The sequence below is a fragment of the Urocitellus parryii genome, chromosome 8 (genome assembly GCF_045843805.1).
Source record: "Urocitellus parryii isolate mUroPar1 chromosome 8, mUroPar1.hap1, whole genome shotgun sequence".
NCBI classification, from domain to species: domain Eukaryota; kingdom Metazoa; phylum Chordata; class Mammalia; order Rodentia; family Sciuridae; genus Urocitellus; species Urocitellus parryii.
This window is the reverse complement of record NC_135538.1, coordinates 87,688,486-87,705,717: the sequence shown is the minus strand read 5'-3', so window position 1 is coordinate 87,705,717 and position 17,232 is coordinate 87,688,486. Positions and strand designations below refer to the sequence as shown.

The window sequence follows — 17,232 nt, the reverse complement described above, 5'->3', positions numbered from 1 at the left end:
AGCAGGTCTTTCTTGTGGAAGGAAACAAAGGTGAGGAAATTAGTAGCTTGACTATTTCCATGATGAAAGGTAGTGCAGCTTGGTTTTAGGGTGTAAGCAAACACTAAGAGTTTGTTGAGAAGCAATAATACCCTGGGTCTGGATGGTTTCTATGGATATGCAAAGAAAAGTTGGCTAAAAATGTTGAGCTAGTATATATACAGTATAAAACGGATTATAATGATTAGTATTATCTACTAACTGATGATTTGCTTGTCCATATTTTTAAAAATGAACATGTGGTAAGATAACCAATGGGTGTGGGTTTTTTTAAAGAAACTTTTTGAAGAATTCAATCACACAGTATTATAACCCTTTATTTCCAGACAAAAACTTCAAAACTGACAATTTATTATCAAGAGTCAAGATTAAAGTCTATTTGTTTCTTAATCATCTCATAATTTATAAATCCTGGATGAGGAAAGAGAAGACATAAAACTAGACTTAAGACTTTCAAAGCCTTTTTTTGATGTAATTTTTATTGTGTCTTTTAGATACTTCTGCTTTTTATTTTTCTATTTTTTTTAATTTTTCCTCCCAGTACTAAGGATTGATTCAGGGATACTCTACCATTGAACTACATTACATTCCCAGCACTTTTTATTTTTTGAGGCAGTGTCTTGGTGCATTGTGAAGTCTGGACTCAAACTTGGGATGCTCCTGCCTTAGCCTCCTAAGTAGCTGGGATTAAAGGCATATACCACCATGCCCTGAAAGACTACTGCTTTTTAGCAAGAAGCACAGTGAAAGGTTATCTGAGAAGATATTCCAAAGCATGGAAGTCATCATCAAGTCATTTGGACTTCATATATGAATTGTTATTTACTTACTACTTCATTTGTACCATCACCATAAAGATATAGGAAATAACTGTATTATCATAAGCCATGACTATGTATGTGCACATACACAATATTATGCTATACCTTATTTCATTTGATTTCATAACTTGCTTTTCATTGCTTTCACCAAAGCAGGTCATCTTTTTATTTGTTTATGCTACTTTTCTCGTGTAACTAATGTAGTATATTATTTTTGCCGATGCAGAATCGTTTGAATATGAATCAACCATTCATAAAGAACTTATTCAGAAAGCATCCAACACTAAAGGTTTACCACACCCACATTTACCACATGAGAGAACAATAGCAGAAGCAATAGTTTGTTTTTTTTTTTCCCTAAGTTTGAATGGTTCAATTGACCTTTATTTTCATCAGAAGTGAGAGCAATAATGTCATCATGGAAGAAAACATAAATGTTTTGAAAATAACCTATTGTGAGATATGGATGGAAACATAATGTTTATTGTTAAATTGATAACAACCTTAAAAACAGGAAGATTTCTCATTTTCAAACACTTGGAATATGAACATTGGCAAAAGAAACTCACTTGGCTGGTTAATAGTTTACATATTTAATTACAAATTTGAATTCTCTTAGCTATGGAATAATAGACTTGGAATATTAAAAAAAATACCACCATAGTGTTGTTTTATCCACTGAAGAAAAATTTATTAAGTTAGTAGCATAAAAGTTACTAGTGTATCTTATATCTTACAGAGAATTTAGTTATACAGGACCTCATATCAATCTACATTTTAAAAACATTATTTTTTCAGATAAATCGTATTGACAATAATAATTAAGTATTCAATTTTAAACTTTTGGTTGTATATGAATTATGTAATCAAGTCCATAAATTATTTGAGAATTTGTTATCTTAAATACTGTAACCTATAATAAGGTATCATCACCAATGCTCGTAGAATATTATTGATGATAAATAGTTACTACATTAGAAAATATTGAATTTAGTTTGTATTGTAAATATTTTTGAGGTCTGGAAATCACATTCCAGCTAATAATATGAAGTAAGTTACTTCAATTCTATCTTGAGAAATAAATATTTAATTTTCTGTTTGTATTTCAGAAATCATTAAAATTTCAACATGACACTCTTAAAATTATCCCAGCAAGGTTCATCTATATTACTCAAATCCCTAAATTTCAGACTCGCACTCCCTGTGCAAATGAACCATTTTTTCTTAGAAGAGAGATTGCAGGTTATTTACATGCTGCCACTGAATTCGAGAATTGTCTTCTACTAGAACAAATTATATAATTACTCTGTAGTTCAGAAGTTATAGACATAGAATAATTTGGGGGGCCTCATTTGCTTTTCAGTGCCAAAGCTTTCTTAGTGTGAGCACTAGACCCTAAACATCTATTCTAAAATGCTGAAAATAATAAACATATACACATAATACAAAAATTGTAAATTGAAGGTGAAAGAAGGTGAACTATAATGTTAATAAAAATTACTACTAACTTATTTTGCTATTTTAGATCCAGAAACATTTCAATTGCATATAATAACTTTAAATATTGAATAGTGAATAAGAATCTATATATCTTTCTAAATAGCTAATTTCAAAAATCATTAACTGATATATGTAATTAGGTAGTTTGTATGAGCCTGATGAAAGCTGGCTTAGGTAGCACATACCATACCAATATATCAATGGAATGAAAGGATGTTGGCAGTAATGGAAAATTGTGATGGATTTTATAAGATCAAACCAACTGACATTTTATGAGAATTTCCATTTTCTACTCCGGATTCCATTTTTTACTTTGGATATTATCTAAACTGACAAAAACGAACATGCATTTAGATTTCTCAGGGGACATGCCCTCAAGTAGAATATCTAGAAAGAATTTCTGACAGGTCATGCTATTGGGTGTCATAGTTTATGTTGGAATTTGCCAGAACAGACAAACAAGGGTACTCATCTTTTTTTCCTTACATAAAGACAAGAGTTGATAGAATTACTGCCTACAAAATATATTGCAAAGTAAGTTGTAATAGTTTAGCAGAAAAGTGTTTAAAATTGTTGAGAAAAAAGATAAACAAGAAGTTGGTGACATTTTTTATTCCCTGAATTTGACATTATTAGATTTGGTAACATATCCTCACTAATCATATTTCCCATGTATTAGAGACCTACTTTTAAGAGCTCAAAATTTTTCTCAGTGTAAGAGAATGTGCCATAGTATCTTTCCCTTTAGGAATTTCCTTCTCCTTCTTATACTCTCATGAGCCAAAACCAACAAATATCATATGCATTAGGCTTTGGTTTTTATTAAAATTACTTTACAGTAACAGTTCAATAAGCACAAAACTCAGAATTTCAAGCATATGAATTTTTTAAGCATATGAATTTTTAAAATTATATTACATAGAAACTATTCTTTTTTCAATTTATTTTTTCTCATTTGCCTCTGAGATGGTTACAGAGCTTGGGTGCTTTATTAAAAGTTTTGCTATAAAAAGTTTAAGCAACAGAAACCTAGAATCCTTCTCTTTTTCTGAATAAAGAGAAAACATTGTTATACATGAGATTAGGAGAAAGGTAAGGGATTATTTTTGGGTTAGGGCAGGAAAGAATTACCAGGGCCACCATTTTCTCTGAGCTTTTTAAGACACCAAGGATAACCTTATCTTTGAATAAAAATAAAGTCCATCAAATGAATAACAGAGAAGTTAGGTTACATAGCACCCCATGTTTTAGAAAAAGTGCTGAAAACATGGGGTGATTTCTAGTCAGTAAGGAGGCAGCTGCTACCCAGTTTGGATGCTCTTTCTGAAAAACAACAGTTAACACTGTGGTTGTATTTTTTTCTGATGTATTGATTCAGAATATTATCAGAAATGAGTACAGTATTTCTGTTAATTACGTTAACTTAAAACCTGATGTGTCATTTCATTGACTGTTATTGTTTCTTGAAACCTTGTTCATGTTTTTAGGTTTTCTGACTTGAGTTTAGAGATATTCCAAGCAGATCAGCCTAGAGCATTTAGAACTGTGAATTTAATCAGTAACTTCTAGGTATGTGTAGGAACATATTGCATGAGACAGTAATGTAATTTGTGAGAAATGTCTACACACAAGCTTTCATATACCTTTATTCTGTCTTTAGAATTTGGAATGATGGGAGATCATACAATTAAAAGTCAGCGACCTCGATCTGTTCATGAAAAAAGGGTCCCTCAGGAACAAGCTGATGCTGCTAAATTTATGGCACAAACTGGTAATACGTTAGTTACATTTTTCTATTTATTGTTGTTAATTTAATGAAACCACTGCATGTTTTCATAATCTTTTGCTAAACATTTGTCAGTTTTTGGAGCTGATTTTTTTTTTGAGCCATTTATTTTTTGTCACCAGTTAAAGTCCATAAATAAAGTAGCTTTGAATTGAAAAGTGCACAAGAAATGTGTAAGAATTATTTTGTTTTGAGTATGGGACACTTAAGATTTACATATTATTATTTCTTCATGTTAATTAATCACTGAAAATGTACCATTAAACTTTTAAAAGAAGACAGCAGTTATTTCTTCAATAATTAACTGAGAATTTGGAATTTAAATAGGACTTTATATGATGAAATTGAACAAAATTCAACATGTTGAATATTTTTTCAAGTGTTGTACTATCTATAAATATTAGCCAATGGAGAATATGCATAGAAATTAAAAACTTTTTAACAATTTAATATATCATTTAAAAATCATTTTAAAAAGAATTGTTACATAAGCTAAATAGCAAATAGCTAACAGTCTATTATTAAGTTATAATACAACTCTAGATAATTAAATATCAACAAAAATTAATTTATGATTTATAAAATTTGTATTTATAAATTGACTAGATTATTTTTAAAACTCTCTCAAATATATATATATATATATATATATATATATATATATATATACACACACACACACACACACACACACACACACACACACATACACCAAAAGACTGAAAACTGCATTCTTTTAAATAATTTCAAAAATGCATAAATATAAATATTCTGAATATCATACATTAGGCTATAGAGTTTGATCAAACAGATGAATTCATAATTTGACTCATAATAAGTGGGCTATAATTCCATCTGATACATTGCATGTGGCATCTCCTTGGATGAAAAAGTGTTTTAAATTATACTATGAACATTTTTAGCTGTTGCCTTTATTTTAGGATATTGAAATTTAAGAGTTTTGTTATACATTATAAAATTTTATACATTCAATGTTGACTGTTTTAACATTAGAAAGGTATCAAGTACATGACCAATTCTCAGACATGATGATCAGACTGATTTTGATGGCATTCCTCCCCAAAATGCATATTTACTTCAGTTCACATTTTCTTGTAATATCTATCCAGAACAGTAGCCCCCAATCTGCAACTTAAAATGCAAATGCTGTTTATGAATTGTGTTCTTGGTAATAGGTGAGTGTTACATTTTAAGACATCCATTGCAAGTAGGTCAAGTTATCAGAACAGGATATTTAGAATAAATTCTATAAGGAATGTATTTTTAGTTGTTTAGAAATATATGTTACAGCCAATCCAAAAATGTAAAAATCTTGCTTATCTGGATAGCTTCTAGTACACCTTCTTATTTAAGTGAGGGTGAATAAAATTTTTTCTATTTACTTGATCAAGTTCAACAATGATACCAAATTCAGGCAAATTACCAGAATGTTACATGTATTTTTGTCCTTAACAAGGAGCAAAAATCTCAAACTTGAACAGAGATCAGGAGTGTTTAAATCATGGATAGAAAATGAGCTGACTATCAGCTTCATAGGCAGCATCTCATGAGGCATTTCTGCAAGATTAGAGTGTCCTTTGTGCAAAAGAGGTGACAAATATTAGCTTACTGAAGTTCCTGAAAAGTGGGTCACTGGGAGAATAAAATGAAGAAAAATAGGTTTAAATGTTCAATAGTACAGTAAAATAAGTTTCTGCATTAAATATTATGCAATTTGGCCAGGAGTCATTGTTCAAATTCAGTTTTTGGATGTGCCTACTATATATACCAAGAAAATTCATAATTTGCAACCAAAACCCTTTTGGCAGATTCACACCTCAAGAAATACTGATTTTGTTAAACAGGAGTTACTAATTTTAAGTTTTGCATTTACTCATTCTTTTCTAATCCTTGTTTTATAGCTAATATACATTTGTAGTGACACATAAATTAGTAAATAGATAAGTCACTTACTAAATGAACCCATGAGGAGCTTTAAAATCATTTCCCCATGTTGTTAAAAATAACTTAGAAAAGGCAGTCAACTTCAGAATAAAGGTTCTCAAAATGTCGATCAGGGACTTGAATTCATAAATAATTTATATTTATTATTCCGTTTTAATTCAAAGATAGTGTAAGCAAATATAAATACACGTATAATACCTATTTTAAAATTAAGTAGCTACAATAATGGGATAAAACTAGAAAGTGTGTTATTTTAATAATGTATAAAATTCATAAATTTATCATAAGCAATTATAAAGCTAAAATGAGAAGATATTTTTTAAATAGTTCCTGAATAATTTCTTTAGATATTAAGGTAGTCTATATAAAAACAGGGGTCACACTATGAAATTTTATAAATTAAGATTGATTTATAAATTTTCTCTATTTGTCTCTCAAAATATTCCCATTACATATGATAATTATAAAAATTTACTAACTAATTTGATAACAAGGAATAATGCACTAGAGGTAAATAATCATAAAAGACAACATAATATTTTATATTAATCATGGCAAAATGAAAGCAAAAGCCATCATAGTTTATAATTTAAAAATTAGTTCCCAGAATGAGTAACCTACTCTCTCCTGTATTAATGTGATTAGTAAGTGCTGTAATAAAAAAAAAAATTGTAGAATAAGAGTGACATTTTTTATAAAGTAATACTTTCATGAAGTATCATAACTATATCAAATAACTTTTTGTCAGTCAGATAATTAATGTAAGTTAACTAGAAAATAAATGATGATGGTCTGGTAGCCTAAGACACTATCTGGTTAAGAGAAATTAAATGATAAAATATAGATATGTAAAATATATATATATATATGTAAAATAGACATCTGAATTAAATGCCAACAAAATGGCCTATGTCATCTTAACTACACTTATGATGCTTTTAGCATCAGTCATCAAATGAATTTATAAACATGTTTAGAAAGATAGTTTTTTATTACAACAGGAAGAACAGCCCATTTGGGGAATACATACATTTTAGGAATATGTACATGTTATCTAAAATAAAAAAAGTAAAATAAAAAAGTAAAATTAAAATTGTGTTTTTAATTTCATGATCTTAACATACTAGCAAAATTTTATATTAATATTTTGTTCATAATTTAAAATGTATTCTTACACATCTCACCCAATCCACAGAAAAAAGTTGTAAGGTAGATGTATTACTCTTTTTATTGAAGAGATTCAAAGAAACAAAGTTACTTTCTCAAAGTCACAGAGTCCAATAGCTTTTCATCAAACCATCAAACCTAGGTCATTTGACTTTAATTGCAAGACTTTTCCAGTTTTCTTTTGTGTTTTGTTCCAAGATAAAGAGCCTTAATAGTGCCTTAGATACTGAAGCCATCTACTGGATCTCATCTCAGTTACAAGTTAGGACACCAGATCAGTTTGTGTTATGTCGAAAGACATACATGTTGAAAATAATAGACTTTGTCTTATACTTTACTATTCTAATGTCAGTATTTTAAAAATATCTTTCTTATGTATATTAATCATTTCTTACAATGACCCAATCATCTAGAATAGTATTCACACCTTCATGAAGATGGAAGTGGCAACATATAAATAATTATTCAGTGAAAATGTCATTTGAAAGATAACATTTGAGTTATAACAAGACTGTTTTGGCACATAGGTCACTGTTACAATGATAAATTTTGATCCAAAACTTGAAAACCAGTATGCATTTTAATGATTAATTAATTAAATAATTAATTTGATTTTTGATCAACAAAATGAACCATCAGTTTGAGGGAGAGTGAAGAAAGCCAATTCTCAGCATTTATTATCAACCTTTCATGATGTAGGAACAACTGCTTAGCTTATTGAGCATCATTGTAGCATTAAATATTTAAAATATCCAAGTTTTAAAATATTTGAACAAAAAGTAGACCCTGATCTTAATTCGTTGCTCTGTTTAATTAATTAAAGTATATTTTTTTCTGTCATTAGACAAAGCCAGGGAAGAGGACTGCTTTATGGCAAAATAGAACTAATTTTATCCATACCCTTTATCATTTCACTTATTATAGAATTCACATTCATAATTTCTTGCTTAAAATAACATGCAGTCATAATATTTATACATCATTTAATCTCATTACAAATAGGTTGGGAGATCATTTTAAAAATTCATTATATTTTCCCTAACTTTAAGCTTACATTTTTCATTGTGAAATATACATGTGTGTATACATAGATACAGGTGTGGATATTTTTAACCATTGTCGTATTATTGGGATTTTAAAATGATGACTTTCAATTTTGCTAGAATATTCTTTAATATAAAAGAACAAACTAGGAGACATGTCTTTAAATACATTTGAAATAATAATCCAAGGACACTTTTAAGAAATTAGTGTATACAAATTCATGAAGGTAAAAATACTAATGTGATCAAAAATGATCTTTACTACTTACAGAATAACCAATTGCAATATCAAAAAGGAGCCCTATTTGATAGATATGTCATCCTAGTTACCATTATCTGTGCCCTTGTGGTATATGACTTGTTATCAGTGCATCATTATTTCTGCCTTTGAGTGCACAATGCAAACAAATATAAGAGCAAATACTTCATTACCATGCTACTCAAAGTGTGGTATATGGACCAGTGCTTATATGCAAGCATGTTGTTCAATTGAGCCCTCAAGGAATATGCAGATTACACCAGAGTATAAAATTGGCTACTTCAACAAGCACATGTTTTATTTCAGCTGAATATCTCTCTCTCTCTCTCTCTCTCTCCCTCCCTCCCTCCCTCCCTCTCTCTCCCTCCCTCCCTCCCTCTCTCTCTCTCCCTCCCTCCCTCCCTCTCTCTCTCTCCCTCCCTCCCTCCCTCTCTCTCTCTCCCTCTCTCTCTCTCCCTCCCTCCCTCCCTCTCTCTCTCTCCCTCTCCCTCCCTCCCTCCCTCTCTCTCTCTCCCTTACTCCCTCCCTCCCTCTCTCTCTCTCTCTCCCTCCCTCCCTCTCAACAGATTTCTCAAATAAGAAATCAGTGTGTCAAATTGTGTTCTGATCCAAACTTCTCTTTTCCCTGGGCACCAATTTATGAACCAGCTGCCTTGAATAGCATTGAAAATAATATCTAAATCATTTGTTTACTCTTCAAAGAGAAAAGAACAACAAATGAATTACCATTACTATCCTTTTAATTCTATTCCAAAGGCAAATTCCAGACAGAATCTATAAAATAGAGTTAGAATGCCCCTTGATCTATTTAATCAATGATGAAAAGTTTTCACAAACAACACCTCATCTATAAAAGTTTTCAACAGCTAAACAAATGGTTAACTTAGTTACTGCTAGCAGGTATAGGATGCAATTTGAATTTGAAGAGAAGCAATGGCAACTTTCAAACCAATTTTAAAATTCATCCTGGAGGTGATGCCAGAATAGAATTAGAAGCCCATTGCAATGGTCTTTAAAATGCTCAACGCTGCATCTCCTTGGGACATGAATTGAGATAATAATAGAAATTAGACATGATTTCAGGATGAAGCCAACTCCAAGAAAGTTAATGAATTCAGACATTATTTAACATCTTGGAGCCCTATTCTGGAATAAATTTTAGTCCCATACTAAAGTAATAGAAATTATAGAGAAATTCTCTTTCAATTTGAGTAAATATCACTTCTCTAGATTATAGGTGAAATTGTGAGCAAAAGGTTTTTAATACCACAGAACAAATAGCTATCATAGGATGGAAAAATAAAAGTTTCACATGGAGTAACTTACAAAAAAGTTGTTGGTGTTCAACACAGTTAAATTGATTCAAATTCTCAGGGCTCCATTTATCTTGCATTAGAAAGAGTGTTATCAATAAAGGACTAGGAACACACCCATATATTCCTGTTCACCAAAACCACATAGTGAGCTTTGACATACATTTAGTTTCTTTCCTGTCAAAGGCTTGAAGAGAATTGCTTCAACTATAATTATTATTGAAAAATGCTGACTTGTTCCTTGTCAATAGGACAGTGAAATTTGTGAAGAGTAGCTTTACTAACAAGACTGGAACCAATTTGGTCTTTGTATCAGCATTATATTTGTCCCTCTTTAAATTTGTTTTTCTCTGAAATGTTTTCTTGTACCTTTTGATGTACTATCATATTTTTACATTTGAAATTATTCATGCATGTCATAATGTCAGTTTGGTATAATGCTTGTGAGTATTCAAGACAGTATTTCACGTTTATTTATTGTCTTGCACGCAGGTGAATCTGGTGTGGAAGAGTGGTCCCAGTGGAGCACATGCTCAGTTACTTGTGGTCAAGGGTCGCAGGTGCGAACCAGAACTTGTGTATCACCTTACGGGACACACTGCAGCGGCCCATTAAGAGAATCAAGGGTTTGCAATAACACTGCCCTCTGTCCAGGTAGTGTTAGCAGCAACTACAACTGTGGATGTTATTGAATTATGTCATGCTACGCATTTGGAACAATTTGTTATTTTCATCTGAACTGGGTATAGACATTTTAATTAGAGTGGATAAGTGTAATTCTTACTCAACTGTGATATTTTACTATCTATGTGATTATTTCAGAGCAGTGAAGAACCTACATAAGTGACTGACTTCCTGTGGCAAATACCAGCTTCACATTTCTGTATCTGCTTCTTGTAGGATAAGGCTTACATATCTTTCCTATATTTTATATGTCAAAAATGCCCAATCGAATGCTTGAATAAAATATAATTTTACAGCATGCTAGAAATAGGATAGATATTGTTTAAGTCAGGGATTGACACAGTCTTTCAGGCCAAATAGCCAGCCGTTTTCCTACCATTTATTGAACCCTATAAGATAAATTAGTGTTCCTGATGAAAGACCAGTTATTTTATTTTATTAAATTCCCTGAAGTAATTACTCTTGTAGGAATCATTTACTCTTTTGAAAAAATAAAGTTATTAAAGAAAAAGAGAGAGATGTTTAATGTTTACTGGAATACTGCATAATAGCATACCCACCAAGGATCAGATTTTTTTATGTTGTATCAAAGTTTGGTTCTTATATCTGTACACACATGCATTTAATAGATGTTTTTCCCTCTTGAACCACTGACATAAATGTTAAAAAAAAAAGTATTAATAGTAATCTGGCTTTTCTTTTAAAAAGTCTAAAGCACAGAATGTTAGGAATCCACATATTTATATTTTGTTCTAAACTTTTGGTGGATAAGTGACAGCAAAATTCCTGTCGACTGCACAGTCTTTCCAGAGGCCTCCAAAAGGGAGTGGATATAGATGTACTGGCACTGTAGTAGCCTTGCATCTGCTAAGTAATGCTTAAAAGTTTCCTGTTGAATTCCATTTTCAGAAATAGCTGATTCTGTAGTTACTTAAAACAAAAGTAGAGAGTGGGTAGCATAAAAAAAGGGTGGGAATAAACCCAATTTCCTAACAGAATAGGCAAGTGGGATCCATTAAAAGACAGTCTGAAGGAGTTGTTGTTTAATGGGAATAAAGTTTCATTATTTGCAAGATGAAAAAGTTCTGAAGATCTGTTTCACACCCATATGAATATACCTAATACTGCTGAATTGTGCACTCAGAATTGTTCCAGTGGTAAATTTTATGTTATGTGTTTTTTATTACAATAATGAAAAACATGGGGGATATACAGGTAAAGAAAGTGGTGGGCAGAAGGTGTAGGAGGAATGAATGAGATAATGATGTAGGAGATCTTAGAACTGAAAGGTAGGAAAGCAGTAGATGAAGAAAGAACTAAAGTTAAAGAGGGCAAAACATTGATGGCTATGAAAAAAAAAAAGAAGAATGCAAAAAAACAGTAATTTCTTCTTAAAACAAGAACAATAAACAAGGGCTAATGGAAACAGACTAGATGAGAAAGAACATAAAGTAAAAACTAAAAAGATTCAGTTAAAAATAAATGCTTAAGGAGGTCATGGAAGGGAGAAGACCATGAGAAAAGATGCTTGAAAATAGGGATCACAGAGCAGAGTCTAGAGAGAGACACAAGTCAGGAGAAGGAAAACAATCAGAGAAGTGGGATCTGAGGATTCTAAAAGTGAAATCTTTAGACCACAAGAGTAAATGCTTGTGGATCTTCATTTGAGTATGAGTACAGTGACCCTCTGGAAGAACACTTACTTAACCTGGTGCCTACGTATTCACTCTATGGGTCCCATGATCAAGTTTTCTTTTTTTTTTTTTTTGTTAATGACAGAAGTGTTCCTTGAGATTTAAGCTGTGCTAGATACATAAATTATCTCATCAGTGTCTATTTAATAGTCAAGAGGCTTTCAACATAATAAGGATAGAGTCTAATGGCAAAGGGCATTTGACTAGGTCCCAAAGAATTTTCATTCAGAGCTACATGTCCACTCACCAGCTATGCACATTCATAAGCTGACATTTGGAAATCTCCATCCTTCTGCCACAGGCTGCTGAATAAGCATCCACTGGGCACCAATAGCATCTGTAGCAGGAAGAGAGTACTTCTCCCACGTGCAACTGCCAAGCTCTCTCCCTCTGTCTGATGACTAGAAAACTGAGCAGTGTTCTCTGCTTACAAAGTTTTTATTGATTTCTTAGCCTTTTATCCTTACATCTATAGAAAAAGATATAAGCAATTACTAAATTCCTTTTTACCATAAAGAGGGATGTTTGTCTTTCTAAATTTGGTTGAATAATACTGATAAGAAATGTCTATCTTGTAATCATTGTTATAGTTCAATTTGTTTAATTAAAGATAATGAACTTTGTTAATTTATATTTAATTTTCCAAATATAAAGAATAATTTAGCAACTTCTTAATTTTAAAAATGTAGGATCAGTATTCTAGTTTATGAAATTGCAATTTATTTTACATGGTTATTGTATGTGCTTTGAAATATTTTATGCTCACTATTATGGTTAATTGTCTGCCAAGCTGAAAACAGTGAATTTTAAATTAGTTTAAAATTTAAACAGTATTTTAAACAATGTAAACATCTTTCTAAAACAATAAATTCCCAAGAAAATTAGTTCAGAAACAAATAACCAACTTGAAATACTGTGGAAACTCAAAATATATTTAACATTTAACTAATTAATATGACACAAGAAACAGAAAATTGAATATTAAAGTCACTTTCCATAAAACATATGGAATGATAGAATTAGAGATTATATTTATTTGTACTATAAAAGATAGATCACTAGTGTTATAAATAAACTTTTACTCAAACTATTAAAATTGCAAAGAATTTTTAAAAACTAATTATTAAAACTGTTATTTCTAATATGAATCTGAGATATCTGACCTCTTGTAAAATTTTTGCTTTGACATTATATTCTCTTTAACAGCTCTTATTAATTAGAGTAGAAAATATGGAATAAACAGAAAGCAAATTGAGAAAATGACCTACATTTAATTCTATATTTTACCAACCTGATTCAATTAGATTTATGGTCTAAAGTGTAGTTTTTCAACCTCTGCCAATTGGCTGTTGGCATTCTGATGATAAATCTTGGTTGCAGGGGGGCCTGTCTTCTGCAAATTCAATGTCTAGCAACATCCCTGGCCTCTCACTAGGTACCTCTAGCACTTGATCTTTTTCTGAGTTTTGATGCCCAAAATGTTTCCAGACATTACCCAGTGTCTCCTGGGGACAGATTTGCCTCTGGTTGAGAATCACTGATCTATGCCATATGTATCCTAATTCAATAGATGTCCATGTAGGCTGAAAAATAAGTTTGGATTTTATTTTTGTAAATGTCATAGTTGTCATATCCATTTATTTATTAAGGAAAAAACTTTTCACTGAAAGGAGTTATTTTATCTACAATAAAATCTAAATCATGGATATTTTTATTAATTATTTATTATTTAATTTTGTAGATAATTTAAAATCTGGTGATAATATATCTTGTGTATTTCATATTTTTTAAATTATACCTCTGGTCAACACAAAGAAGAGATATGATAATATAGCTGGTACCAAAGATAAAGAAGAAAACTATAAAATGGATGAAGCTATTGAAGTTAAATTTTTTTTATGATTATTTTTCAAATTGACTATATAATTTATAGATTTTCATATTTGCCAAAAAGTAGAAAAATTTATGTAACAACTCTCCTTTAAAATGAAAACATATAATTTTTAATAAATGTCTTATGAAATGTCTTTAAATATTATAAAGAATGTGATATAATTTCCCACTAATTCAATACTACCTAAAATAACAAATTGTTAATAATTTACTACCTTTGTCAAATGAAAAACATTTTAAGCTTTTATGAAATGATGTGAATAAGTCATGAAATGTCACCATGTAACAATAAAGACTGTTAAAAAGTACTAAGTAACATTAATTTTTGATGAATCCTGTTCCATGATTTAAGTAAACCCATCAAGATTAATCAGTATTTTCTGAAATTCATGGAGAAAATTTGCCAATTCAGCATTTTTTCTGGTATTGTGCAGTGCATATTAAAGCAATATAATTTTATAGAATAGAAAATGAAGAGAACCAGAAATATGAATCAGATAGTGTTAATATTTTATATAGAAAAAGGAGAAGACAGGTTGCTTTTAAATGGAGAAATCTTGGTAATTGGATAGAAGTACAAAAGTTGATAAAAATATAAATTTTACTTAAAAATACATTCATGCAAATTACTTTTAAATATCATTTTATAATTGATTATATATACATATACACATACACTCATATATATTAATATGCACATATTTTAAAACTATATGTGTATATTTAAAATTAAATATCATCTTACTATCTATCCTAATACTAATGGATATAAATTGGCTTTAGTTTTTCCAACTTTTCTTGGGAAAAATGAAAAAAAAAATCTTAATTTATTTCACTTTCTTGTTTTTTTCTATGCTACTTTAAAATATTTTCCCAGCATGTAGCATAGAATCTTTGAATATTACTCAAATTTGAATATTACTCAAATTTGAGTTTGAATATTACTCAAATTTGGCTAATTTTCCCTATATTTGAACATATTTTCACCACCAGTTGAGGTAACTCAATAACATAAATAGAAAAGAATAGTATACCTCATTATTAAGGTATTAGATTTGTGGGTTTCTTTTTAAATTTATTTATTTATGTTTTAAATTGTATATACCTATGTATTACCTAATGCTTTGACATATATGCACATTGTAGAATTTTTAAATCTAGCTGTACTCAGTGACAAAATATTGTATTCTTAATATGATGTTAAGTAGTTTCACCACAAAAATAATAATCCTATGTGGTAGTACATTTTCCAGTTAGCTAAATTTAAGTATATTATGATGTTTTTAAGGTAATGTTTTTATGGTCAGCATATACATGAATAAAATTCTAAATATATTGTATTTGCTCACATAATTCCTCTGCCACTTTATATGAATTTCTGCTTACCCCTGCCAATACTGAAGAGAAAATGGGCAATTTTTTTGTCATTTTCTACTATAAATTTTACCCTCTCCACTCCTCCCAGTGAGTGGAATTTCACTCTTCTGAAACCTTGAACTTAGAGTCTTCTAAGGCCAGAAGCTCACATCAAGACAGGAGCTTCTCAACAGAAGACTACTTTTTTTTCTTGACTTCATTTTATTTGTGTTGTCCACAAGGTGCTATGGCTTACTACCCCAAATATAAAGTTTGGGATGACAGCAGTAATTTGAACATTCAGAGAAGGGATCTAAATTGTGAAGTCTGGTAGTCTTTTGTAAAAGATACCAGTATTTATTCAGAATTGTTATTATGAAGGAACAAAGATCATGTTGTTATGTCTGGTCAAGTTTAATCTCTTGTAATGAAATATGTGAAGTCTTGGTATATTCATAGTTATGTTTTCATAATCTTTGTTATATAACTTGGATTGTTAATGAAATTTATACAAATTAGGAGTACTTTCAGTTCTCCCAAGCTGTCAGAGAAAGAAGAGCGTCTTCTGATTTTTATGGCCATTAGAAAGAGATCCTCATGTTTACCACTCATTTTGAAATGGGGGAAAGAAGAGGATCTTATGCAAGTGTTTAAAATGACCCTCTTAAGCAAAGGTGGTTACTTTGAACCAAAAAATTTTAATAAAATATATTGATTTTCTAAAATGAAATTTAAAACCTTTTGAAATATATACCATCAATTTTCAGATTGTTTTCATTTTCTGATTCAATAAAAGTTTTTAATTCTCACACACTACAAGTATTAGAAGAATTAGTCTGGTCCTTGGTAATTTAAATGCAAATTTAACTCCAGAGGTTCATTTCTGTTATTAGAAATTTAGTTTTCTATATTCTACCTTAGTTAATCTTATTTTGACTTAAAAATAACTTGTGTTTTATGAAGAGGGAGAGAGAGCCACAAGGAATTTTTAAGCTTTTTGACATGAGCCATAACTACAAATGTAGAAAGAAGCACATACAGTTTAATATTATTATAATGGATTTTAAATTAAATTTTCAATTTTATGGAAAATAAGACTGCTATTGCAACTAAATTTTAAAAGTATCCTCATACTTTATTCAATGAGTTTTTTTCTTAATTATACAGAAAATAATCTTGGGCTTTACCATCTAGTTTGGTTATTGAAGCTTCTTTGCTTTATTACAGTACATGGAGTTTGGGAGGAATGGTCACCATGGAGTTTATGCTCATTTACATGTGGTCGAGGCCAAAGAACAAGAACAAGATCATGCACACCTCCCCAGTATGGAGGGAGGCCCTGTGAAGGACCAGAAACACATCATAAGCCTTGTAATATCGCCCTCTGTCCAGGTGAGCATATTTGCATTTGGTGAACTTTGCATTTATATGCTTTATATACAGTTCCTAGTGTACATTGGATATAAAAGAATAGAACTCTTTTAGTCACATTGGAAAATGTGCTCCCTGGTTATTGTTTCTTGACCCAAATTGGTTACCTTCCCAGACTCTACCATTTATAACAATATATATTTTCTTGAGTGAGTATGAATCAAGATTCACCTTTATTGGATTTCTATAAATGTGTATATTAATGTTTTCCAATGAGTTTTATCTACACTGGATTTCCCCTTCTAAGAAAATTTCAAGAATTCCTAAGATCTTGAAATTGA

General features: G+C 30.4%; 1 protein-coding gene across 1 annotated transcript in view; it reads left to right on the top strand.

Annotated features, from left to right (window-relative positions):
- Nucleotides 1–17,232, top strand: part of Adgrb3 (adhesion G protein-coupled receptor B3) — a 671,006-nt gene that overhangs the window by 257,398 nt on the left and 396,376 nt on the right. Inside the window, exons 3-5 of the mRNA XM_026391342.2 lie at nucleotides 4,021–4,131; nucleotides 10,386–10,547; nucleotides 16,748–16,912. Of these exons, the coding sequence (XP_026247127.1) occupies nucleotides 4,021–4,131; nucleotides 10,386–10,547; nucleotides 16,748–16,912 (438 nt within the window). The remainder of the gene's footprint in view (nucleotides 1–4,020; nucleotides 4,132–10,385; nucleotides 10,548–16,747; nucleotides 16,913–17,232) is intronic.